At 49.5% G+C, this 26,899-nt stretch overlaps 2 protein-coding genes across 2 annotated transcripts; both read right to left on the minus strand.

Moving 5' to 3' along the window:
* Positions 1 to 1,565: 1,565 nt before the first annotated feature.
* Positions 1,566 to 3,636, minus strand: LOC119383206 (elongation of very long chain fatty acids protein AAEL008004). Its single transcript, XM_037651245.2, has one exon. It carries the CDS (start codon positions 3,442 to 3,444, stop codon positions 2,575 to 2,577), a length of 870 nt encoding a protein of 289 aa, XP_037507173.1. The 5' UTR covers positions 3,445 to 3,636; the 3' UTR covers positions 1,566 to 2,574.
* An 18,463-nt stretch (positions 3,637 to 22,099) lies between these two features.
* On the minus strand, positions 22,100 to 23,016 carry LOC119381685 (elongation of very long chain fatty acids protein AAEL008004). The gene has a single exon (XM_037649457.2). The coding sequence runs from the start codon at positions 22,928 to 22,930 to the stop codon at positions 22,100 to 22,102; it is 831 nt and encodes a 276-aa protein (XP_037505385.1). The 5' UTR covers positions 22,931 to 23,016.
* Positions 23,017 to 26,899: the final 3,883 nt, after the last annotated feature.

The following is a 26,899-nucleotide window of genomic DNA, read 5'->3' on the forward strand; positions in this document are numbered from 1 at the left end:
TTTGTTTATGATCTAGTCCAGGAAGCATAATGCTCCAGACGGAGCAGGTAACCGACAAGGCCCGTTTGCATGAATGCAAGACGGTTATAATTTTTGACGAGAAGTGGTTATATACACAGGGACAAAAAAGTGACGTCAGTTCGAAACGAATGCTAACCGTTGTCGAACTCGACTGACTAGTTTCGCCGTAAAAGACAGCACGCAAAGCTAAGTTTGTGACTGCCACCTTCACTCCGCACATCTTACTAGGAGGACGGATGCGTAAATACTACTAAACATAGCCTGCGCATGCATGACACTCACGCTCTTTTACCCACACTCTTGAAATTTTGTAACCTCGGCTGCATGGCAAGCCAGGTCGACAGCCTGCGCAACGTGATATCCAGTCCCAATGCAGTTATCTACGCTGTTCATTTGAAGGGTACATGCGCCCCTTCCTTGTTATCCATGAGGTACAATCACGCACACCCCAACAAACAGTTACAAAAGTCCCTTCTGCTTTCTCTCATAACAAAACATACGTGCTCATGCATTTTTTTTATATTCGTGCCCTGGTGCATGTGCGGTCCCAGTAATACATTGAAAAAAGACTGAAAGCGCCTCGCATATTAAATATTTTTGACGAACACATATTCTTCTAAAGACTTTCGTGCAGAGAACCCTTGCAAGGCCTGCGCCGTGGAAATACAAACAGCGTATAGCAGATAGAACGTTTTAGCAGTGCCTGTTTTCTGTACGCAAGTACACCGCACCGTCGTGGCGGCATGTAACTATTTGTTAACATTCCAAGCGCGCGAGTTCCTCGTCGTGTGTACGGTAACGTGATACGATGATCTGAGTGGCAGAGGTCCTGCACACTAAAAATTCGTTCTAACCACGACGGTACGGTATTTACGTACTTACCGCAAGGTAAACCGGCGCTGCCCAAACATTCGATTAACGTAACATGTTGTACCAACATGCCCAAGCATTCACTTTAGCTGTTACCGTAAATTGCTAAAATGTTCTAAGGATCATACTTAAGATCGCTTTGCGCGCTTACGGTCTCCCATCGTTTCACCGTCGCAAATTGCTGAAACACCGTGCGGTCGATTGTGTCTGGTTTAAAGAGACATTTGTAAGGGTGTGCACCTTTTGTCAAAGACAGTGTCGTCGCGCGTCCGTGAAACGCCTGGTGCCCAAGAGCAGAGGAGTCGAACACATCGCGGAAGCATCACCAGGAGACAGTCAGCTGCTAGTAAGCACGACGTACCATCGAACACGCCGAGACACTCTGAAAACCGCGCGTCGGCGCCGCGAACCTTGACCGTGAATAAGTATAAGGGTGGTTGGCACGCAGCCGCACGCACCCTTGGGGATGCGAAAACTAGCGCAGTGCTTACTGAATATGCAATGCAAACTTTTTTTTTTTTTGCTTTCTTTCACCACGCTTATCGGAATCAAACAGCGTTGCCGCCAGAGATCAGCAAGTAAAGATGTGGGCAATACTGAAACGAGATAACACAAGGCGTCATCCGTTCAGCGACTCGCGAGTCATCACTGCGGGACAAGAGAAAGATACTGTGTAACAACGATACAGCAGTTTATTTCAAACAGTTGCAGCTTGCAAATACATCGACGGAAGATGACGATGAGCAACGATGGGACAATATTTACAGGACGTTCGGAGGGGATTTGGTTGCTTAAATGAAGCAATGAGCAGTCACTTTGTGGTTTGAGTTTAAGGGCGAAAAACTGATCAAATTTTAACTGCACGAAAAAAACAAAGCTTTTGTACCGCCCTGGAGGACAAAGTGAATGGCAATGGAAACTAGCATACGAGAACGCAGCTTCGCTGGTGAGACGAAGCTGGCTATGCTGGTTTCGTCTTAGAACATGGGAACTATAGGGGGCAACGTCTCAAGCTATACGTGAGTAGTTTGGCCTCGTCACAAGATTGAGCAGCATCTCTTTGAAGGTAAGGGTATCGAAAAAAAAAAAAAAAAGAACGGAGGTACGGTCACGTTATCCGAGATACGTGGGAGGCCGGACGAGTTTTGTCTTTACAAGAACAATACGGGAGGGCACTCCTACCGAATCAGCTAGCCGGGAAGTCTGCCATAAACAGGGGAAACATAAATACGAGTTAACGGCAGACTCAGCGGCCTGAAGTAACGAGAGACGCCGACTGCCCCGACAGTGACATGCTAGTGAGGGTAACCGCTGAATCACTACGTGAAACAAACGAAAGAAGAGAAAAAACAGCAAACGATCAGTCCTGACTGGAATGCCGAGACTTGCCGGGAACGTCCAGAAGCACTTGAGGCATCACTGGAAGTCTCCGAGGTCTTCGCCGCTAGACGGGCTGTCTAGCGACTAGTGGATGAGGGCGTCCTGAAGGCACGTCGCTTGCTGACTAGGCTTATTCCGAGGCGGCGCCGAGAGAAAATAACGTACAGTCTTTGTGACAGCTCTGCGTCGCTTCGTTGTCCTGGGTTTGACGAAGATGTGCCCACCAGGCGTCGAGAGGGGGCCGGCGTTGTCATGGACCCGTCACGTGAGGAACGAGCCCGTGGTCCAACGCCAGTTGCGCACTCAGTCCAGCTTAGATTGCGTGCCGTCGGCACCCGTCGTGACGGCTGTCTTGACGTGACCGTTTCGCTGCTGCAGGCTGCGCGCCGTCTGAGAAGCCTTGTAAGCCTTGTTGTAGAAGTTACGGAACATGAAGAAGAGCATGACGGCCTCACCCATGAGGATGTACGCGAAGTATGGAGGGAAGCCACAGTCGTAGAAGACTGGAATGGCGGCGTGCACGAAGCCGACAACGAACTGGACCATCTGGAACTGGGTGAGGTAACGCTTCCACCACAGGTACTTGCGCACCTCGGGACCCATGGCAGCCAGGCAATAGTAGGTGTACATCACAATGTGCACGAAGCAGTTGATGAATGGGAAGAAGGCGTTCTGGCCACCGGCTCCGAAGTTGACGCCCATCCACACGGTCCAGGCGACGGTCGAGTGGTGCACCACGTGCAGCAGCGAGATGTGCGAGAACTTCTTGGTGAGCACGAAGAAGACGGTGTCCAGGAACTCGACCATCTTGATCAGCAGGTACCACCAGCCCAGGGTCGTGACGGCCATCGAGTCCGGATCCGTTCCGTAACTGACAGGTTGGCACAACCAGTTGTATGGTCCCAGGTACGTGTAGGAGCCGCCCAGAACGAAGAAAAGAGTGCTAAGCACCACCATGATGAGGTTGTAGGCGACCAGGACAGTCTTGATCTGGAACGGCTCGCGGCCTTTCATCCAATTGGGGCCCCACACCTTGACGAAGTAGATGTAGCCGGCGATGATGGACAGCATGGTCATCGGGCTGCCCATGAGCGGCCAGCCCTTAACCCGGGGGTCGGTGCTGGCCACCACAGACTGGTACGAGGAGAAAGCCTTTTCCACCAACGATGTCATTGCTGCAGCACCACGCGACGAAGCTGTCCGAGAAGACGGGAGGCAAGAGACGCGCCGGAGGAAGATGCGGTTCGAGGAAGGAGGACGGAGCGCACTCGTTCGGCTGCAGCCGTGCACAACAGGCCGACAACGGCGGCGGCGTTGGGAAGGAACTACTACTTCACCCAGTGGAAGCTAGTGCTTCTATGCTGCTCTCACAGCTGTCGCGGGTCCGGTTTATACGCGGCTGCCGGCCCCACGTGACCGCCTGCGTAAAAAGAGAGGGCGAAAGAGATCAGCCGCCGCCTCGCACACCCCGTTCGGCTGGGACGGGCCGTACCTTCTCGCACTCCTCTACCGATGACGTCGTGGCCGTCAGTACATTCGCGCGGGTCGGGCGACCGCCCGGTAGATACCGCCTCAAGGCAAGCCAAGGCTCCCGAGCGCTACCAGGCGCATAAGTCCGGGCCTGGCATTCCCCAAGGTCTGTCCTCCTCGTCTCTGTTTCCGCGCCTTCTTTTCTTCTTCCAAATGTCTAATCTACTCCTTTTGGTTTTTTACTTATTCGCGCCCTTTCTTTTCGCGAGACCTCGTCGTTCTCATCATATCTTAACACGCCTTAGAGCAGAGGGGGAGAGTTGCTGGGAAGCACGCACGCACTAAAGCCTGCTCTGTGCATTGCGCGGCTACACCGATGTCGTCAGGGAAGGGGTAACCCTTTTGTTTTACGTAAGTTTCCCACATTTGTGTGCAAGAAGGAAGCCTCGCTGTGATTGCGTCAATCGTTTGGGTAGGGAGGTTTTTATAGAACTTGCTTGTTGTCTTGACGCTAGATTGCAGAAGTGCGAGACAAGAATCTATTTGCGAACGAAGCGATACGTTCGGTTCCCACCAGATGGAGGCGGCTATCTTAGCCCCAGTGTTAGCAGAACGCCGTCAGGGTGACATGAGAGAAAGAAGGCTGAATCGAGCACTTCGAAACGCCGTAGTACACTGTTGGCACCATTATCTAAGACGCGCGATTAAGAATGCCTACCGGCTTTCAGTACTGACGCCGCGAAGCGGCCTGAAACATTCCAGCGATAGTTTAATTGGATGAAAAACTGGGCTGGAGCCTGGTTGTTACGGTTGCGTACTTAATGAACAGCACGTAAAAGACAAGAGACAAAAACAAGTACAACGATCACCCCCGCACCTTTTTGTCTCTTTTTTTCTTTCGCGCTATTCATTAGGTATACATTAGAGCGATCCACGCGATCAAATAAATATGAAGTTTTCGTCCACTGAAAAGTTGTGCACGCCATGTTTGCAAGGTTTCTGTTTTCATACACTCTTCATAGCTTAAAGTTGCGGATCACTGTCGCAGGTAGTAAGCAGAGCAATGTGTTATTATTGTCGACAGCTTACCGCGATTGTGGCGTTTCCCTTTTTTTTTTTTTTAACAAGAACCACTGAGCCTTTTAACGTGGGCACAGTTGGACCGAGTACGACGTCGCGGGTTCGACTGCCAATCAGCCGCGGTCGTCGCATTTCTAGAGTGAGGTGAGACGAGGCAAGAAGCTTCGAAGTTTCGGCGCGTTGCGCCCGAGAGCACGTGTGCCAATGTGTGTCATGCAAACATAGGGCCTGGAAATGTTCGTGCGCAACCACGTTTGCTTATACGCAGGCGCGCCGTGCGCTCTGCATCTCGAAGCGCGGCCTCGTCATTGTGGAGGCTACCAACACTCTTACGCCATGTGACGTAACTGCGGTTTACACACCACGCGCAAATTGCTTGCGGGCGGCGGATATAAACAAACGTGGCGGCAGCAGCAGCAGCGGGTTATGGAGACTTCCGAAGGGTATAACTGGTCTGTGCACATTCTTTTTTTATTATTATTTTCAGCTGTGTTAGCTCTTTTTTTTTTTTCATGCCTTCACCCGACTGCACTACATGCGATGACGCGTGCTCTTGCCAATTGTGGAACGGTTCGTTATTACGAATAAATCATGCAATCCGTTTTGACATCGGAAATACCCGTCTGCGTAACGTATGAGTGTACAAGGAAGTGAAAACGTCGTGCCGCAATTCGTTCAATCGTTCAGGTGATCGTCACGGTGTGGCAGTGGTTGATCTTGAAAGCGCGGGGGCGGTGCCGCGCATTTTCGTCGCCGGCGCGACCTAATTTGCTGCCGCATGAAGCGTACGTTAAGCGCACTTTCGACGCATCGTACGTACGTGTGGCCACCGGAGTACTGACGTTAGCGATGCACGATTGCCGTGCTGTAATACGGAGAGAATTGATTACAACGTGGTTGCTGTACTTAAACCAGATGCGTTGCAAACCGAATGATAGTCTTCTCCATCTATATGGAGGTAATGATAAATGCTCGCGCGAAATGTGGCGGAAGGACACAGTAGTTGCGCGTACCACGCGGCTACAGATCAAGCCAACGCTCCAAAGCGCACTTACTAGCGAGTTTTAGTATAGCGGGAAACGCTTACGTTAGCGTTAGCGTGCGTCTCAACGCTAACGCTAAAACGGAACGCGCTGCGTGTCAACTGGTGGTCTTTTAGTACAGCGGAAGGCATTCCCGCTAACGCTAACGCAAGCACATACGGCGTCATCTAAACATAAAAACACTAAATGCACTGTAGAATCCAGAAAAGCGCCACCAAGTCGAGCTGATCCAAAGTCACCACTGTTGCGTCTCCATGTCGCGTTTGCAGAAGTGTTGAGTTCTGACACATTGGTTTCTGTCGACATGCCGCGTTCGAGAATTCTTCAAGGCCCCTATTACCTGGCCTTTTTAAGCCGGGACGCATCACGCGTCACATTCATGCACTGCCGCGAAAGGCATGAAGGGGAACGAAGGCTGACGTGTATCTGCTTGACTTGTGGCCGTATCTTGGGAAGAGGTGACTAAATACAGCGTCGCCATCTCTGCGCTGCTACAGAAAACATGAGCGAACCTTGCAAACAAATCTTGCCAAGCCTTCTGCTGCGTAAATCCACCTTGTATCTCATAAACGGAGCTATCTTATCGGCGGTACACGGTTGGCGAAGCCTCATTACTCAAATCTAAATCAAATACGAACATTATTAGGGAATGAATAAGTTTAATAATGCAGGACGACGGCTACAAAGATTCGAAGTGGACGGCTCTCGCTTCAACAGGCACCGCCATCTTGCCCTACGTACGGGATCTCTTGCGTGCGTTAGCGTTGAACGCTATATTCCAGAAATAGCGTTCGTACGTAAGAGCTCGGGCTACGTTTACGTTCTGCTCATGCGCAGTTTGTAGCACGGAACGCTAACGCTAACGCTAAATCCTTGCGTTTGCTGTTATCCGCTATTCTAAAACTCGCTACTGTTTCGTAAAAATTGCGATATAAAGAAGTCTGGCGCCACAGCTATCCAACTGCTGCGAGCGTGACTTGGTTATTACGTCATATTAGTATAATCTTGGTGCTTGCGATTTCCAGCTCTTTTGTGAAGCGTTTTATCTTTCTATATTTTTGAGCAGTCAAAGACAGTGAGACAAGGACGATTTCATTTTTCTTTTTGGATTGCCGTTAAAGCGATCTCGCGTTTTCTTTCATCCCAAAATGAAGGTTTGCTGTTAGCTTAACGTGGTTTAAGACATAAATCTGCTGCGCTGATTACCGAGTCGTTTCGGAGGGTCACGATACGGGTGACGTAAGAATATGTAAATTATAAGGTTTCGGCAGTTCGCAAAAGATGTATCGAACAAGAAGCACACCGTGTACACGCTCATCGTCTTTTCCTGCCACGTAATAGTCCGACTACAAAAAAAATTAAAAATAAATAAATAAGCGGAGGAACGGGAAGCAGCGTCATAGCCCCACTTTACTATCGCACACAAACATCGTTACGACGCGCCACACCTTAACAAAGAATGAAATTCTCACCTCCGTTGGTGGTCGGGCTGGAGTTGCCCTTGGGCAACTCCAGCCGTTGTTGTTGTTCGCCTAGTCACTGGGGCTCGTACCCACTGTTGGGGATTGGCCAAGAATTGGGAGGTTTTATCAATTTATACGGATGGATGAATAAGCTTTATATTGGTACGACACTTAAGAATAGGGCGATGTTTAGAATAGATAAATTACGAATAAAAGGAGAAACTTAGGTGAAAGATAAAATTTAGTAAGAACAAGAAAGCTTTTAATACACATATTAATAAAAAAAAATCACCGCCCAAGCACAGATGGTTAACCTGCAAAGCGGAAAAGTGCGGCCTCGGTATTTATGACTGGGTTAATCACGACGGTTCATTAAAGTCTTTCTCAGTTGTTGGTTACGTCTGTCCAGATATATTAATTAGTGTTTGCCGTCCGTGTGCTGGCTTCTTCATATTCAGTGGAGCAACGGAGAGTATAGTGGGGCTTGCCCAATTTCTGTGGCACATAGGCGTTAGGAGCTTTCGCGCACATAGGACGCACGAATTTTGGTTTCTATTAGCCATATATAGCTTGGTTGAAAAAGAAAAAAGAAACGGAGGAACCAACATTTTTATGTAGATGTGTACGCGCAAAAAGTAAGAGTGACCTGTTTAGCTATAGTTAACCGATTGGTTCCATAAAGACAATTCCGCACAACCAAGCAAACTTTGGCCTTGCAGAACCCAGAAACGGAGGCCCCAAAAGGCAAAATGGCAGACACGGAAAAATCTATTCCAATAACACACAAAGGCGTTCCTAAACGGGTTTGTCTTGTTGAAGTAAATCGCTTGCGGGTCAAAAAGAAATCTATTGTTTCGGGCTCGCCACAGAATGCGCACAGTGGACGAGGGAACTATAGCTAGACCTGCGTTGAAATTTGCCTTCGGTACACGGCAGCGCAACGTCGTAAACACCTCGCCTCACCGTGTCTTTTCCTTATTACAAAATAATAAATAATGTAGTCACTGTTAAGTTACACCCTTACTTTACAGAGTCCAGCGCTGCAATGCATGTTCCACGTAATGCGTGTTCTTTTCTCTCTCTCTCTCTCTCTCTCTCTCTCTCTCTCTCTCTCTCTTTGCTCGCGATTTCGGTACGCTGGAAGAAAAAAATCTGGCTTGTATGCACTAAGCCGCGCAATGCTTGAAACAGCGAAACTCGGTAATCCTGCGGACTAATCGGGTTGATTCTAGGTTTTTTCAAGACCTTAGCTAGGTGATGCAGGTTGTTTCTAGGTTGCTTCTAGGTCGTATAGCTAGGCTTTATCTATGTGATGCTAGGTTGTTTCTACGTTGATTCTCAGGGCAGGGAGGTTCGAATTAAACCACAGTCACAGACGTGCACGACATGGATGTCCAAACTCCAGATACAGAACCTCGCGGTGAAACCAAGAGTTCGCACCTCCCATAGATCTACGGGCACGTCGTCGTTGACGTAGGCCTTCCATCGCTTCGTGGTGTTCTCGCAGCCGCCGTTGCCTTTTCAGTTCCCTAGTATTCTCTCGTTGTACGTACTCGGGGTCTTCGGCTTCGCAGACATTTCGCAGACATTACGCTTCGCAGACTTCGCAGACATTCGGCTTCGCAGACATTTGTTGGGCTAACTGTTGCCTTTTTTCCTTTTTACTGGAAGTTGTGTGCAGTGGAATTTACCCAGTTTTTGTGGCACACACCCGTTTTTGATGACGATAGTTTTCTTCTTCATTTTTAGTGCACCAGTGGTCAGTCGTGGAATGTACCCAATTTCTGTGGCGTATACCCGTTCATGATGACGACGGTTTTTTGATACGGGGTGAAGAAGGAACAATTTTACTAAACAGCTTCGCTATTAAAAGAACCATTGCCACGGTTGACCATGTGTTTTATTTTCTTTTTCGTTGTAGCGGTCGAAGGTTTTGATCACAATAATTACGATGCTATTAGTAAAAAAAAAGAAATCTGTAAAAATCCATGCTCTGATACGGCCGCAAAGCCGGGATGCAGCCCAGGGCACCACCGTCTTTTCGAAAGTAACCGCTTGTCATGCGTTTGTCCGTTGCGCTACTCCCGGTCGTGAATCTTAACCAACTTTCCCAATTCGATGTTCTTCTAAATTAATGATACATGTAATGTTCTAAAAGTCGACAAGTCAGCACCCTTCAATTAGTGGGCGGTTTGAACAGTCGGTTAGAGAAATGTGAGCACAGAGACGCGTGGACCGCCACTGGGCTGTATAGGCCTGTAGGTGCTACCTTGCCGGAAACCAGAACAGCCACCCCGATTGATGATTTACGAAGCCTAGATAAGAAGATCGATAGGGGCGAGTGGGAATGGTATCGAAGGCTAAAACGAAGTGTGTCCTCTTCGTTGAAAGCTTTTGGGAGACACTCCAATTCCATGACGGTGTCGCTGAAAAAAATAGGGGGGGGGGGGATGGGGCCGCCGAGTTTCGTCTTAATCATGTCGCGATGATTTCCGCGGCACTCACCCCCCCCCCCCTTTCCTTCTTCATGCACAGCGCAATCGATAGAGTTCGTTCAGGAAATACGCAACACTCGCGTTGGCGCGGTTTATTGTGTGCGTCAAGATGTAAACACAAACCAGCAGCTGTCGTTGTCTAACTGTTTATGCAGCACTTCCTCGATCAAGTTGAACAACCTCGAAGGATTTCATACGTCGCCGACGTCGCGCGAGATTTCGCTTTCACGCGCAAGGACGCCAGTGCCCCGACTGCCTATACACGTATGTATAACAAAAAAGCGTCCTCGCCCGTGACGTCTGTGCCTCGCATCGAAATCCGTGGCGACGCGTTTTGCATGGTGCAGCCGCGACGATATTCATCGCCGTCCGAGGAAAAGCATGTAACGAAAGGACAGAAAGCATGAGACGTTAAAAAAAGAAGATAAGTAAAGAGAGCGAAAACGATAAGGGGGAAAAATGAAAGTTAGGAACGATAAGGGGTAAAGGTCAACGCTGCTAGCGCGCCGCCGATGACGTTGAACTCTCCCCTCCTCTATCACCGCTCCCTGTCCGCGTGTCTTCATTCTCTCCTCCTTCTGGACCCAATCACTCCTTCTATCTCACGCTATGGCGGTCGACGCTGTGATTCTTATCAGACAAGGGCCTCTGGCAAACCGAGAGCCAATTGGAAAGCCGTGCGTGCGTGCGTGCGTGCGTGTGTGTGTGTGTGTGTGTGTGTGTGTGTGTGTGTGTGTGTGTGTGTGTGTGTGTGTGTGTGTGTGTGTGTGTGTGTTTGCGCGCCTGCGCGCGTGTGTGGTTCTACTACGGCCTTCTGATGCTACGTGGGGCACGCACAACAGCGAAAAAAGCCCCGAAGTACGCTCCACAGCGAGATTCAATCCGATTTCGATGCGCTCTTCCCGGCGACTCTGTATCAGCGTGCGGTGCGCAGAGCTGCTCGTCGAACCTGCTGCATCACTCAGCCTCTCCTGCTGTGTCTCTCGGGTTATATCTCTCCGATTCCAAAGCTTCTGTGATGCTACAGAAAATTATGCACCAGGTGTTTTACGTGCACAGTGGCAGTGGTGTATGCATAGGCGTATCTACTGATGGGGGGGGGGGGGGGGGGCGGTACAAAAGGGGCTCTAGCGCCCCACTACGCCCCCCCCCCCCCCCACCGTCCGACAGTGGTCACTGTTGGCTGCATATTGGGAAACCAACAACTGAGGCGAAGTTTACCTTCAACACACCAATCACGTAATTATATAATGAAGTTTGTCCTACGCTTCTGTTGTGAAGGTTGTCCTTCGTGTCTTCGATTAACCTGCTTCGCCTTGCTTATCATTTGGCAGATTGCAGCGATCGCGGCGGCTTGCCGCAAAGTGACGAATAAGGCAGTCAACTCTAACACAGTGGGACGCCCAGCTTTCGAGCTTGCCCCGCAACTTGACCCACCGGTGGTCAAGGTCCATGGCTTTCTGGACTCAGGAGACTGACTTGACAGCCGGGCTAGTTGGTCTTGATTAATCGAAAGGCACTTTCTTAGCGCTGGTGTAGACGAGGACACATAGGAAGAGACACTAGACACATGGGCGCTTCTCTTCATATGTGTCTATTCCTATGTGTCTCTTCCTATGTGTCCTCGTCTACACCAGCGCTAAGAAACTGCCTTTCCATTATGCACCAACAAGCCCACATCACTACGCTTGATTAATCTGTGTGCATGTGTGCTTTTTTGCTACGAAGGCAAAAAAGCACAGATGCGCATCGCTGTTTATTTCTCTCTCTCCCCCTCTCTCTGAGCAAGGATGGGTTCACAGAGTTGCATGCGCGCACAAAAAGCTCAACGTCGTTGTACTACAACTGCAAATATTTATTATAGTCATGTGAATCCATCTCGCCAGTAGCCGCTGCCAATGTGATCGGCGGGCAGCCTTCTTGAATTACGTTCAAAAGGAGACACCGTCCGCCTCTTCCAAAAATGTTCAGGCAGTGTTCAGCATAATATGCGCTGTTTAAAGTGCAAACGTCATTTTAACGCCACGAGATTTCACAGATTTGTGATGTCGCGTAACAAGTAGGCAGTTTTATGGCACACCGAAAATTTTTGACGAACAGCGAAGAGCCAATGGTCAGAAATGTGCCATATTCAAAATAATGTATCGTCTTATTCTCTACGTAGTCGCGCATAAGTGGTCATTACGCAATGCATCATTTTCGCGTCATTCGCTGCATCGCGTTACGAGCAGGTGCTGTGAGCTTGATCCAGAAAATTTCGACCATTCATAAGCAGATAACGATTAAAGTGGAAGGGAACAATGCTGGGTAGTTTAACGCCATAACCGCCTGCATTTTTTCAAAGAATATCTGTGTTTACACCGTTTGCATAGGCGTATTTACTTGGATTGGCCGTGGGGTACTCTAAGCAATGTTGCAAATACAAATACGACGAGTACAAAGAATGTACTACGTCTCTAATACCTCAAATTCTTACTTTACGAAATAAAACTTGTGCTAGACAAGTCAACAGTAATAGTTATAAGAGTAATAACAATGCACAGAAACACTATCTCGACTAGGAGAAAACAAGTCAAAATATACGAGAAACCTGAACGGAAAAGAGAAAGTGTGGTCATTTCTACCTACATTAAAAAAAAGCAATTATTAGTGAGAAGTATTTAGACATTAACAAAATTTCATTGAATGATACAAATGTATACTAATGGGAAGGCCGCCATCGCCATAATTCATGAATAAAGCTGTAAGAACGAGCAGGTACACAGGGATGCCCTGGCCAAGGTGGCCAAGATAAACGCACGCGACATGGGTGGCCTGCCGGCCTCAATTTGCCTCAGCATCGGCAAGGCGTAGTACATGATCAGGCCAACATCGACGTAAGCGACAGCCTCGTTTACGGAAACATGGACACCTTGGGGTACATCTAGCGTGACGAACACGGCAACCTCTTGCGACTGTGGCTTGAATTTCCAATGTCCACGATAGGCATTGTCGTGCCCGCCAGGACATCGCTACCGCACACCCCTCAATAGAATTGAAATGGGTACCCGTGGTAACACAAACCACCACAACCACGAAATATGCCAGAACAATATCTCGATCGTGGAAGAGGATGCAGTTTCCCTTGCCCAAGCAAATGCCATAACTATATATATATATATATATATATATATATATATATATATATATATATATATATATATATATATAAGTCACAAAAGGCCTCAGGTATTCTACGGATACGATAAGCGTCAACCACCGAAGTTGGTCTACGTAGCACTTTCCAGGGCTACCAGCTTCCACGGCCTATACCTCACCAGTACAAAATGTGACTTCAGGTTCCGAGATGTCGCCGGCTCTGTCGATAGACAGTCTGTCGACGACATGACCCTGCAAGCGAACAGGCCTCAAGACATTATTTTGGACTGGGCTACTATCTCGATTCGATGCCCCAACCACAACGATCACCTCACGCTCGCCGCTCTCAACGTACAGTCTGTGCACGCGCACGTGCACGACCTCGAAAATGACGCTCTGCTCACAGAAACCGGCGTGTTAGCACTTTCTAAAACCTGGAGCGATGAGCCCACTGTGTCATCCACAGAAAGAGGCTTCATTGCAGGTGTGGATACGTGGGCACATATAAGAACACGACGATGTGCATCTTCAACGTAAGCCGCATCCCACTTCGCCAACGGCCAGACACTCAACACACACAGACAAGCAGCAGAATCGGCGAGGTCCGCGTTGCGCACATCATTTACCATAACAAAGACACTACGCTTGCCGCCATGTACCTGGGAACTCTCAAGAAACCCTTCCACACATACACACGGGTTCGTGTAACGTGCGTGCGTTCACTTTCATAACGGGCAAGTGGTGGTGGTGGTGGTAGTGGTTTAAAGAGGAAAAGGCGCCTAATTTCTGCAGTCCGGTCGGGAGCACGGCGCAGCGCAAGCACTACATATCAGCTTACCGCTTCTGGTGTTGTTAATACCCATGTTGCTGTTGGCGTCGTATCGCAACTGTAAACAACTGGTTATATAACACGTGCGACTCTTCAACATATGTGTGTGCGTATACCATTTGCACGTATATTTAGCGTCATTTCGGTACGTTTAGCTCAATGTAAAAAATTACGCCAAAGTCGCCTTCCCGCCGCATGCTTCGCATAACATCGATTCCCACAGTGCGTGGGATCTGCCGAATTTTCTTACTACGATTTTAAAGTTTTCGTCACCCAGCATCTGCAAGCCAGCCTCACCGCAATGGACATCATCACGTCGAGTCAACACAGTTCACTGCGTTTACGAAGTCTGCGTCCTGTATGCAGACTAAATCGCAAAAATTGCTGTCCGAGTCGATGGATGACAATTCACTCATCGTTGTTTACCTGAACCACGTGCGACCGACATCGAATGACAGAGCTGGTGCTAGTATTTCGCGAGTTGCAGTCTTCCCGTGAAGTCGGAGTTGTGTTGACCCGTCAATACGAAGCCACCCCCTCGATACCGAAACCGAAAGTGCTTTTTAAAGGCAGCGGTACTAAACACATATTCAGTGCATTCCCAGGCACTATGACACCATTCTTAGGGTTCTCGGTACCCGTGTTTTTATTTAGAGCAACAAGCCGAAAATATTTGCCTTTCGCGTCAGTACTCCTCTTAAGGACATGTATCACGATGGCTCCATGAAGAAGGAATGTATCCTGCTGCCCATATCGTGTTGTAAAGATGAAGAAGTGTGACTTGTGTTTGAGGGTGTGCATATTTATTCATTTCATACAGGGCGCGATAAGGGCCTGCAGTTCATTTTTTTCCAGCGTTCAGTGCTGCGCGCAGTTCAGTTATATTAAAAGGAATGTTGTACCCCTCATATCACGTGCATTCCTTGTCGAGTGGATTTTCCTCCATTAGTGTTTTATGCTTTAAAAAGGCATTCGAGTAGCGTACAGAGCAAGATACTCGTTCGAAATGAGCTCCTAGAGAATTCGCCTGATCTTCTAGGCTGTTGCCGTCGTTATGTACTAATGGCACGGAGAGTGTGCATGCTTTCCTGTCCCATGCTTTCCTTTCGTCTTCGTGTGAGTTAATTTCTGTTAGGTATTTTTGCCAGCTTTCTCTCTTTGTTTGCCGGCGTGTTCTCCTTCCCTGAGATTTTATTTGCTTAAAGTTTACCAGAATTTCAGCAGTTGGCGAATCGCGCAGCTGTCCCCACGCTTTGTTTTGGTTTCTGCGTGCCCTTCTGCATTCCTCGTTCCAACAAAGGATGCGCCGCTTACGAGGACGTCCAGTTGTCCGAGGTATACATTTTGTCGAAGCATCAATAAGAAAAGCAGTAGAGTATGCCACTGCATGATCTATATTAGAGGCGATAATGTCCTCCCGTGCTATAAGTGAACATTATCGGAATTTATTCCAATCTGCTGCAGCGATCTTCCATCGGGGTTTATCTGGTAGGCATTCAACCAGTTTTTGTAGGTTCAGGATCTGTAAAATGATCGCTCCCATAGGGATTCATCGCTACAAAAAAATCTAACTATGGTACACAGTGCTGCAGAGCCTATGCCTAGGTCTATTGATGAGTAGGACATGCGTGTGGGGATAAAGAATGAGGGCTCTTTGTTATTCTATAAGACTGCATCGGAACACAAAAGGAATTTTTGAATCGTACGACCCCTTGCGTCACAACGCGTATTGCCCCATAGCGTGTTATGGGCATTCAAGTCCCCAGTTAAAATGTAGGGCTCGGGGAGCTGGTCGACAAGTTCCTCGAATTCCTCAAACTCCAAACGTTACTCAGGTGGTATGTACAAGGGACAGTCTGTGACCAGCTGGTCAAACAGGATGGCCCTAACGTCTACTGCTTGCATTGTGCGAAGGCGCAGTTGTTGACAAGCGACAGACCTCCCACCTATAATGGCCACGCCTCCCGATGCATTGAGGCTATTGTGGCGGTCATTGCGGAGTATGGTTTACCGCGTTAAAGAATTTGTGTTCGATGGCTTGAGATGAGTTTTCTGAACACAGAACAGCCTCAGATCAAATTGCTGTAGTATTTCCTGGATATCATCTAAGTTTCTCGAAATGCCTCGAGCATTCTATTGGACAATTTGTGTCGCCATATCAGAGGCAAAAGTGTTCTGTGCTCAGGTACAGGGTTACAGCTTTCAGGTGGTACCAGGATCGTCGCCCGGTCCTGTTTGAGGCTTTTTTATCTTTCTTGACGCGCTAAGTTGAGCAGCGTCGACCTTTCGGCACCAATGGTGCCGGTGTTGTGTCAATCGTCTCCCTAGAGGCATTGGCAGCCCGCGTCTGCAGGCTGGTACTCAGAGTTTTTGACCTCGCCTGGTGTGACGAGGCCTTGAGACCCGACGTCCCTGGAGCCGCCGGGCTCAATGGCAGAGGAGGTGGAGCAGTTCATCGTAAAATATATAACAGCGCAACAGGGTTAGAATAGGGACAGAAAGAAGAAATGGACACAACACTGAATGGGTCAGCGCTGCGTCCATTTCTTCTTTCTGTCCGTATTCTAACCCTGTTGCGCTGTAATGTATTTTACGATGTACATCCACCAGCTAGCCCAACTAGCGATTTTGCTTTGTATGAGGTGGAGCAGATTTAACTGCTACCACTTCAGGGGCAAGTGTCAGACCCATCGGCGTGCTGTGCGCAAGCCGGGCTAGTGGCGATGGCTGGTGCGGCGGTGCCCCCTGACGCGCCGCATCAGCATATGTTGGGCCATAGAATGGCGAAACTCTTCTTCGTGCTTCCTTAAACAAGATATTCTCCTTCACCTTCAACATAAAGATATCTTTTTACTTCTATTAGTATGAATATGCGGCATGATTTCCATGACAGTTTACGCAGTGCGGCGCTTCTTTGCAGTTGTCGGGCGTGTGGCCTGACTCCACATTAGAGAGTTTTAGCAAGTTACGGAAATACGGTACGCAAATACGCTACCGTAGGACGGTACCGCTCCTCCTTTCCAGGTCGTCGACCTTTTGCCGGGAAGGCACCCCAACACCACAAAAGCTTTTTCGAAATTTACTGTGGGGTTGTCACGGCTTATTATTGCCCGCCAGCCCACGCATTGTTAACGAGACACCTGTCGTTTGGGGTACGCATTGTCACTGGAACGGGGAGCGGCAAAGGCACAACCAGCGGGAAAGGAGGAACGCTACCGTACTGCCTTACCGTATTTGCGTACCGTATTTCCGTAACTTGCTAAAACTCTCTATTGTGCACAAGTTTGCCGACCACGACAGCTTTGTGAGCCGTGGCCAAATCCTTGACATTGGAAGCAACGGCGGGGATTAGGAATGTATGGCCTGACAGCTGTCTTTATATACCCCGTTTGAATGGTTTCCGGCAGATCACTTGAAGCAAATGTGAGTATTAAGTGTTTTGTTGGTATGACCTTGTCGTCCCTTCTGATGTTAATCCGCTGTGCGTTAGTCACGTTCTGGCCCTTCCATCCTTCCAAGAGCTCAGTTTCGGACAGGACAAGCAAATCTGCGTCAGATACCGCTCCACGTGCCGAGTTCATGGATCTGTGCGGTTTAACACTGATCGGTATGTCACCAAAAGTTGCAAGGCAATTTAGCTTTTCAAAGTGCTGCTTATTACGAACTTCTAGAAGCAGGTCTCCACTGGCCATTTTGGTAACTTTGTGCCCGACACCGAGAGTTTCTGTTAGACACCTGCCAACTGCAAAGGGGCTACGGTTCTGGCTTGCTTATCACTTTTCTCGCAGTGTATAACATGGAAGTAAGGGAATGTTGCTCTTCGCCTGTTCAAAAAACTTAGGCCTTCGGTGCGAACCTACTTTGAGGCGGTACGATCGCTTAGCAGAGGCAGTGTTCAACACATGACAGTTGTATTTCGTTCAGTAGCAATGGCGGCCACCCACCACAGAGCCCAGCGAGGGGACGCTACAAATTTGTGGATGCTGAAAGCTTGCAGATGCCAGCCGTACAACGCTACTATAACATAATGCACCTAGACCAAGGTACGCTATTTGCAAAGGGTTAAGCCTAGCCGCCAAGAAATTCGGAAATAAGATGAAAAGAGGAGGAGAAAGGACAGAGTGGAAAGTCGTGAAAGTAAAAAGAGTGTGAAGACGTAGACAGGAAAAGGCGACTACCGATTTCCGCTGGGTGGGTCAGCCCAGGGGTGCCGTCTACGTGAAGCCGAGGCCAAAGAGGTGTGTTGCCTCTGCCGGAGGGCCTTAAAGGTCCAAGCACCCGGCGTCGGATCCCACGCACGTCGGGGCGTGGGAGGGGTCGAAACCCCCCGTTAGCTCGGGTCCGTGGTGTCGCTACACACCAAACGCCTGCTTGCGCAGACGCCCCTGCGGGGGCCGGCACGTATACCTATTAAACTTTCTACGAGCGCGACTTGCTCATTGCGTATACGGTAATGTGATACGATGATCTAAGTGGCTAAGAGAGGTGTTCTAAGCTAACAAAAAAGGTACAGTCTCAAACACAGTTGCCTAGAGCGGCAGGCAAGTCGGTTGCCTCAGCCGGCGTTCTTTACAAAAATATGCGGAGACCGATGCCGTAAGGGTACCAAACATAGCCAGACCGCCCGCTAGGTCATTGTGCTATATTTCAAACATGAACGGAAGCTTGTAGCTGACGAACGCGAGGCAGTAGCTGAGGACAGCGCCAGCGTGCATCGTCACGCGCTCTACTGCTCTAGACAAGTGCAATTCAGACAAAGTTCCGACAGAGACGGTACGGTATTTACGTATTTACCACACGCTGAACCGGCGCTGCTCAAAAACCTATTACCGTAACTTGCTAAGACGGCGTAATTATCATACTGAACAGCACTCTGTGTGGTTACTGTCGCCAGTCTCCCCACCCTGTCGTAAGTTGCTGAAATGCCGTGCGGTCGATCATTCACCTGGTTTAAAAAGAGAATAGTAAGAGTGTACACCTTTCGTCTCTCAAGACCGTGTCGTCTCGTGTCCGTGATACTCTTGGTGCCCTAGAGCAAAGGAGTCGAATACACCGGGAAGGCATCAGCATGGAGACTGTCAGCTGCAATTAAGTACGACATACCATCGAACAAGTCGAGACACTCGGACAATCACGCGTCTTCCAGTGCAGTTCATCGCGTGTCGGCGCCGCGAACCTTGACCGTGCATAAGCATAAGGGCGGCTAGCACGCCACCACACGCGCTGTAGGGGATGCGAGAACTAGCGCATTGCCTATTGAATATACAGTGCAAATTGTCTTTTTTTTTCTTTTTTTCCCCACGTTCATCGGAATCAAACAGCGCTGCCGCCATAGAGCCGCAAGTAAAGACGTGGGCATATTGGAGCAATAAAACGAGATAACACACGGTGTTATCCGTTCAGTGGCTCGTGAGACTAAGCGAGTCAACACTGCGGGACAATAGAAAGGTACACTGTTATGATAATGACACAGCAGTTTATTTCAAACACTTGCAGCTTGCAAATACATCGACGGAAGATGACGATGAGCAACGATGGGACAATATTTACAGGACGTTCGGAGGGTATTTGGTTGCTTAAATGAAGCAATGAGCAGGCACTTTGTGGTTTGAGTTTAAGGGCGAAAAACTGATCAAATTTTAACTGCACGAAAAAAATAAAGCTTTTGTACCGCCCTGGAGGACAAAGTGAATGGCAATGGAAACTAGCATGCGAGAACGCAGCTTCGCTGGTGAGACGAAGCTGGCTATGCTGGTTTCGTCTTAGAACATGGGAACTATAGGGGGCAACGTCTCAAGCTATACGTGAGTAGTTTGGCCTCGTCACAAAATTGACCAGCATCTATTTGAAAGAAAGGGCGTCGAAAAAGAAAACGAAGGTACGGTCACGTTATCCGAGATACGTGGGAGGCTGGACGATTTTTGTCTTTACAAGAAAAATGCGGGAGGGCAGTCCTACCGAATAATCTAGCCGGGTATAGTCACCCGCCACGGTGGTCTAGTGGTTATGGTGCTCGATTGCTTACCCGAAGGTCGCGGGATAGAATCCCTGCCGCGGATGCCGCATTTTCGATGGAGGCACAATTGCTTGAGGCCCGTGTACTTAGATTCAGGTGCACGTTAAAAAATTACACCATTTCCCGCTAAAGGTGAACATGAGGCGATGCGAAGCCGGTGCACTTGCACGATCGCGTTCCGTTGGCGTTCTTTGGGCATGCTACCAACCTCGCGTCGTGGAACGCGAAGAGGAACGCTACGCGCGTCTTGTCTTCCCTCTAGCCTGGCCGTTAATTCTCACAGGGCGAGCGGGGAACGCAGTCGGCAGGCATGCGAGAGGGGGCAGCGTAGGAGAGGAGAGAGGGGGAGGAAAGGCGCATGCGCTGGTGGTCATCGCGGCGTTGCGCAGGAGAGAATTTCGGGATGTCTAGCCCGCGTTTCAGAGGAAGAGTGGAAAGGGGGAGGGGAGAGAGGAAGTGGAGAGGGGAAGTAGAGAGGAGGAGGGGAGAGGGTATGCGCATGCGCAGTAAGGGTGATCACGCCGCGCACCACCACCACCACCGGATTGAACTCCGCCATAAGATACTTCGCATCTAATAACCCCAGGTGGTCGAAATTTCCGGAGCCCTCCACTACGGCGGCTCTCATAATCATATCGTGGTTTTGGGACGTTAAAGCACTGATATTATTATTACCCAGGTAGTCTGCCATAAACATGGGAAAACATAAATACGAGTCCACGGCAGACTAAGCGGAATGAAGTATAACGAGAGACGCCGACTGCCCTGACAGTGACATGCTAGTGAGGGAAACCGGTGAATCACTACGTAGAACAAACGAAAGAAGCAAAAAAGATGGTTGATCCCTCCGTTAAAGGAATCGGTCTAACACGCAAGTGGAACTTGTCCTCACCGATTTAGTTGAATGTTTACTGTACATCGATATACGCTGGCAAAGAGGCGTCACACGCTGACGCGAAAGGCAAATCGCGTAACTGCGTCGTCACCTAATCGAATCCCCGCGCACGCCGCATTTTACCAAGCACACAGTTTCTTACATTACTATTAAGCACCATTTATAGTCGGACATCACATGGACGCAAGCGCACGCTCGGCACAGCGACGCTACGCTATAGCGAACGCGCAGCGAAGCCAGGCGCGACCGACGCGTCCGGCGTCAATCGAAGCACCCCGGCTGTAGCCGGCGCGAGATGCGGCATGCTGCCGGATTTCAACCGCAGCCGTGTCTCTTCGCATGCGTCATGCGTCAAGGCGACGCGGTTTTCGCGTCAGCGTAACGTGGTGAATCTGGCTATGTCATCATAACCTGGCGCTGCCAACTGTCGCCGCCACTGGCTGACGCGAACGCTGCCCTTTACAGCAAAAGCCTCCAATCCGAAGAGCCTACCGAAGCGCCGCCAGACGACCCTCGTTAGTATCATATCATGCATTACTTCACTTTACCGCTCCTAGATGGCAACACAACCCCGCCAAGCAAGAGCACTGTGGGAGGAAAGTGGGAGAGATAAAAGGCGCTTTTGTAAAGCTACCTTACATGTGTGACGGTGGCGCAGTGGCTTGAGTGAACGGCAGGCATCGTCGCGGACTGTGAAGTCGTGGATTCGGCTACGGTCAGCGGTACTTTATCTTCTAGTTTTTTTTTCTGTGCCAGCTGATGGTGTACTTTTTCCAACGTCATTTCCGTGACGGAAATACTTCAGTAAAGTCTTGGTGGACCTGGGCATAAAACACTTTCGTGTTAAAAAAAACAGCAAACGCCCAGTCCCGACTGGAATGCCGAGACTTCCCCGGAACGTCCAGAAGCACTTGAGGCATCACTGGAAGTCGCCGAGGTCTTCGCCGCTAGACGGGCTGTCTAGCGACCATTGGATGAGGGCGTCCCGAAGGCGCGTCGCTTCCTCACTAGGCTTATGCAGAGGCAGCGCCGAGAGAAAATAACGTACAGTCTTTGTGACGGCTCTGCGTCGCTTTGTTGTCTTCGATTTAACGATGATGTGCCCACCAGGTGTTGAGAGGGGGCCGGCGTTGTCATGGGCTTGTCACGATGAGGAATGAGCCCGTGGTCCGACGTCGATTGCGCACTCAGTCCAGCTTAGATTGCGTCACGTTGGCACCCATTGAGACGGCTGTCTTCATGCTTAGTTTCTACAGCGCGACTGGACGCGGACGGAGAAGGAACACGCAAACACACACACAGCGCTGGTGGTGTGTGTGTTTGCGTGTTCCTTCTCCGTCCGCGTCCAGTCGCGCTGTAGAAACTAAGCATGAACAACCAACTAGCCCGCCAACGCACTTTAGGCTGTCTTCACGTGACCGTTTCGCTGCTGCAGGCTGCGCGCCATCGGAAAAGGCTTGTAATTCCTGTTGTAGAAGCTACGGAACAAGAAGAACAGCATGACGGCCTCACCCATGAGGATGTACGCGAAGTAGGGAGGGAAGCCACAGTCGTAGAAGACGGGAATGGAGGCGTGCAGAAAGCCGACAACGAACTGGGCCATCTGGAACTGGGTGAGGTAACGCTTCCACCACAGGTACTTGCGCACCTCGGGACCCATGGCAGTCAGGCAGTAGTAGGTGTACATCACAATGTGCACGAAGCAGTTGATGAATGGGAAGAAGGCGTTCTGGCCACCGGCTCCGAGGTTGACGCCCATCCACACGACCCAGGCGACGGTCGAGTGGTGCACCACGTGCAGCAGCGATATGTGCGAGAACTTCTTGGTGAGCACAAAGAAGACGGTGTCCAGGAACTCGGCCATCTTGATCAGCAGGTACCACCAGCCCAAGGTCGTGACGGCCATCGAGTCCGGATCCGTTCCGTAACTGACTGGTTGGCAGAACCAGTTGTACGGTCCCAGGTACGTGTAGGAGCCGCCCAAAATGAAGAAAAGAGTGCTAAGCACCACCATGATGAGGTTGTAGGCGACCAGCACAGTCTTGATCTGGAACGGCTCACGGCCTTTCATCCAGTTGGGGCCCCACACCTTCACGAAGTAGATGTAGCCGGCGATGATGGACAGCATGGTCATCGGGCTGCCCATGAGCGGCCAGCTCTTCACCCGGGGGTCGGTGCTGGCCACCACAGCCTGGTACGTGGAGAAAGCCTTGTCCCACAACGATGCCATTGCTGCAGCGCCACGCGACGAAGCTGTCCGAAAAGACGAGAGGCAAGAGACGCGCCGGACGAAGATGTGGTTCGAGGAAGGAGGACGAAGCGTGCTCGTTCGGGCTGCAGCCGTGCACAACAGGCCGACAACGCGGCGGCGTTGGGAAGGAACTACTTCGTCACCCAATTGAAGCTAGTGCTTCTATGCTGCTCTCACAGCTGTCGCGGGTCCGTTTTAAACGCAGCCGCCGCACCCACGTGACCACCTGCGTAAAAACAGCACACCTCTACCGATGACGATATGGGAAAACGATAAGGGGAATAAAAAATTAAGGTTAGGAACGATAAGTGGTAAAGGTTAACGCTGCTAGCGCGCCGTCCTTGACGTTGAACTCTCACCTCCTCTATCACGGCTCCCTTTCTGCGTGCTTTCACTCTCACCTCGCCTTCGCAATCCCGTAGCTCCTTCTGTCTCGCGGTAGGGCGGTCGACGGTGGGATTCTTATCAAACAACGGCCTCTGGTTAACCGTGAAGTAATTTGCATGCCAGAGCGTATGTATGCGCTGGTTGTGTGTTCGCAAGTGCGTGCGTGCGTGCGTGCGTGCGTGCGTGTGTGTGTGTGTGTGTGTGTGTGTGTGTGTGTGTGTGTGTGTGTGTGTGTGTGTGTGTGTGTGTGTGTGTGTGTGTGTGTGTGTGTGTGTGTGTGTGTGTGTGTGTGTGCGCGCGCGCGCGCGCGCCCCTGCTACGGAGGGCACGCACAGCAACAAAGAAAGCGCTGGAGGGATTTGCAGTGGACTTTGCACAGCGAGATTGAGTACGATTTCGATGCGCTTATGCCGGCGACTCTGTATCAGCGAGCGGTGCGCAGTGCGCCGCTCGACGAACCTGTTGCACCACGCAGCCTCTCGAGTTATGCCTCTCGGGCAAAGAGGAACTCCACTGCGTACACTCTATGAACAAACGCGAAGTATTATCTAACGATACAACCACTGAGTCTAAAGCTTCTGTGATGCTACAGGAAATTGTGCACCAGGTATTTACGTGCTCCGTGATGTACGGAAGAAGTAGGCCACGCGTTCTATGCCTAAGTTAGAACGACTGTCTTCAGAGTGTGTCTGTACATATGTGCTGAATTATAGGCCGATAATTGCAGCAAATTGAAGATGTGTTGTGATCAGAGTCAAAGTAATATGGCTCGCCTCGGTGGTATAGTTTTACGGTGCTCGGCTGCTAACCCGAAAGTCATGGATTCGACCCCGGCTGCGGCGGTCACATTTCGATAGAGGCGAAATGCTAGAAGCCCGTGTACCGTGCGAGTTCAGTGCACGTTTAATGACGCCAGATGATAGGAATTTCTGGAGCCCTTCACTACGTCGTGCCTCATAATCATAACATGAATTTGGCACGTAAAACCCCAGTCATTATTATTACATCGAATTAAACTGAAAAGTTATGCTTCCTTACTGTCGCCACGTAGCGTACTGTTATGACTGGCAGTCGGTGGCAATGCGCTGACCATGAGAATCTGCGGCCGAGGCGTTCTCACACTGCTAGAACACCTGCATCCTTCCACGAAACGGAATTTCTGCGACGACGAGTGACCACAATGGGCAGAATCTCGGCCTCAAAGTCTGGGACGGCAAAGCCGGAGACAATGGGCCACCTGGGCTTGGCTTGGTACGCTGCCGAAGCGACCTGACGGGTATGTTTGGACGGGAGTCCCCGCAAACCTCCTTCTGCCCTTCGCGGAATAAAAGAGTACGAGGAACGAACCCGAGGAACCCGTCGCCTTGCTTCCCCCACAAGCGTGCCGTTGACCACCTGACCCTTGCTGTATCAAGAGTGCAACGACCCCTCAGCGACAGTGAAATGGACTGTGCCATGGTGGGTGGGGTCGTGTGTGTGACTGGTGGTCATCAAGAAGGAGGAGCCAGCCGGAGGGGTTAAAACGACGGTGCTGAGTGAGAAATGGGGCTCTGAGCCCTCGGTAACAGGCTCATCCAATTCGCTCGTCGCTGAACTCTTCCCTTGTAACGATGTAATTGAGTGTACGAAATGTGCCAGTAAACTTGTTATTGTTTTCCCATCTTGCTATAGCATCAGTTCCTCAACCCGGAGACTCGACTACGCTACCAAACGGAGTCCGGGTACGACGCTGCCCTATCGTAGCAACAGCATGGTTGCCGAGGAGGGATGGATCCAAATACCCAGGCACGACAGTACATACAGATAGCTTCCGTTGACGTCATTGTGGCCACCATATTTTGGTACTAACATGTCGACAAGCTGCGTATAAGCAAGAAACACGACATCACAACAGGCGCGTCTTGAACCGAGAGGCAAGTCGATAACGGGAATTATTCGCTGAAAAACTGCCACTGTGAAGCGCGAAGCGACGCACGCTCACGTGATGATTTTGTGTACTGACTTCACCGTAGCCGCCATGACAGAGAAGCTGAGTCGGTGACGTCATTACAGAGCTATCTTCAGTTTCAATTTATTTATTTATTTATTTATTTATTTATTTATTTATTTATTTATTTATTTATTTGAAACACCTTGCAGACCCGTTGGGCATTGTGTAAGGGGGGCTCCTAAATCACATCGTTCAACACAACATAACAAGGTATCAGAGAACAGAAAGAAACGATTGTACACCATAGAAAATTTGAACACCTAATACATAATACATACGTACATAATGCATTATACATACAGAATAAATACATGATACACACATAATACTGACGCAATAAATACAATCTAGCCTTGTTAATGGACGACCTCAGTGAATGTTTGAAATTAGTTGGTGATGGAATGCGTCAGGGTTGGACGATGGAGATATACGTTCTGGGGCATTTTATTTCATAACCTAATGGCGCGTGGAAGTGCTGATGAATTGAATGTCAAAGTGTCACCATATATCTGCGTAAAGCTTAAATTATTGTGCAATATTTTGGACGTTCGGGATGGGACATCGAAATGAAATGAACATGACCTATTAGAATGTAGATACTTGAGGAAAAGTTTGACTAGGCCTATGTCACGGCGCGTACCTAATGAATGTAGGGAAAGATCAATTTTAATGCGCGTGACACTTTAATGGCAACTATAGTTCCGCAAGATGAACGTTGCTGCCCTGTTTTGGATGGATTCTATAATGCGGTGACCATGTTATTATGATATGGAGACCAAATGGAGGACGCGAACTCAAGTTGTGGGCGAACGAATGTGACGTAAGCTAGTTTACGAATATTAGCAGGAGAACTTCTGAAGTTACGCCGCATGTCACCTAAGGATTTTGAAGCATTAGCGCATATCTATGAAATATGAAAGGACCATGATAGATCTGAAGAAAGAGAGATAGATAGAGATAAACATTTTAATGAAGCTGGAGATGTTTGCCTGGCTGTTCGCCTGACATGCTACTCCAGGTGCTGGGTGACGATTATGATATATACAGTGATAACCACATAACACATACAGTCACACAAGTTTACAAAGTTTGGTTCAGGCTCGTGGCCCGCAAGAAATTCAACAGCGCTTTCGTGGCACGTAGCGCACAGGTGCTGCTTTGCCATGGGCCCAGAACATGTCGCAACTCTAAGCACGATCCCCGTTGAATGCAAGCGATACGCATCAGAGAGACAGTCTGAAGAAAGGTTTAACACCAAGGTATTTGTAATGGGACACGTGCGATAGTAAGTCGTCTTGAATGCGGTATATATAGTTACAATTGTTATGGTTATGGCTGAATGTGATTACTTAACATTTTGATGTGTTAAGGGTCATTAGCCATGTGTCGCACCACTCGTTAATAGGATGGAGATCACACTGTAGTGCCAAGTGGTCAGTAGCAGATTTAATGGGGCGGTAGAGAATACAATCGTCTGCGAAAAATCGCATACTGAGAGAAATGTTATTGGGTAAGTCATTTATATGAATTAGAAATAATAAGGGACCCAGCACGATGTCCTGCCGCACGCC

Source organism: Rhipicephalus sanguineus, chromosome 2 (assembly GCF_013339695.2).
Source record: "Rhipicephalus sanguineus isolate Rsan-2018 chromosome 2, BIME_Rsan_1.4, whole genome shotgun sequence".
Taxonomy (NCBI): Eukaryota; Metazoa; Arthropoda; class Arachnida; order Ixodida; family Ixodidae; genus Rhipicephalus; species Rhipicephalus sanguineus.

Coding starts and splice junctions, on each gene's coding strand:
- LOC119383206 (XM_037651245.2), bottom strand. CDS start 3,444: ATGACATCGTTGGTGGAAAAGGCTTTCTCCTCGTACCAGTCTGTGGTG.
- LOC119381685 (XM_037649457.2), bottom strand. CDS start 22,930: ATGGCATCGTTGTGGGACAAGGCTTTCTCCACGTACCAGGCTGTGGTG.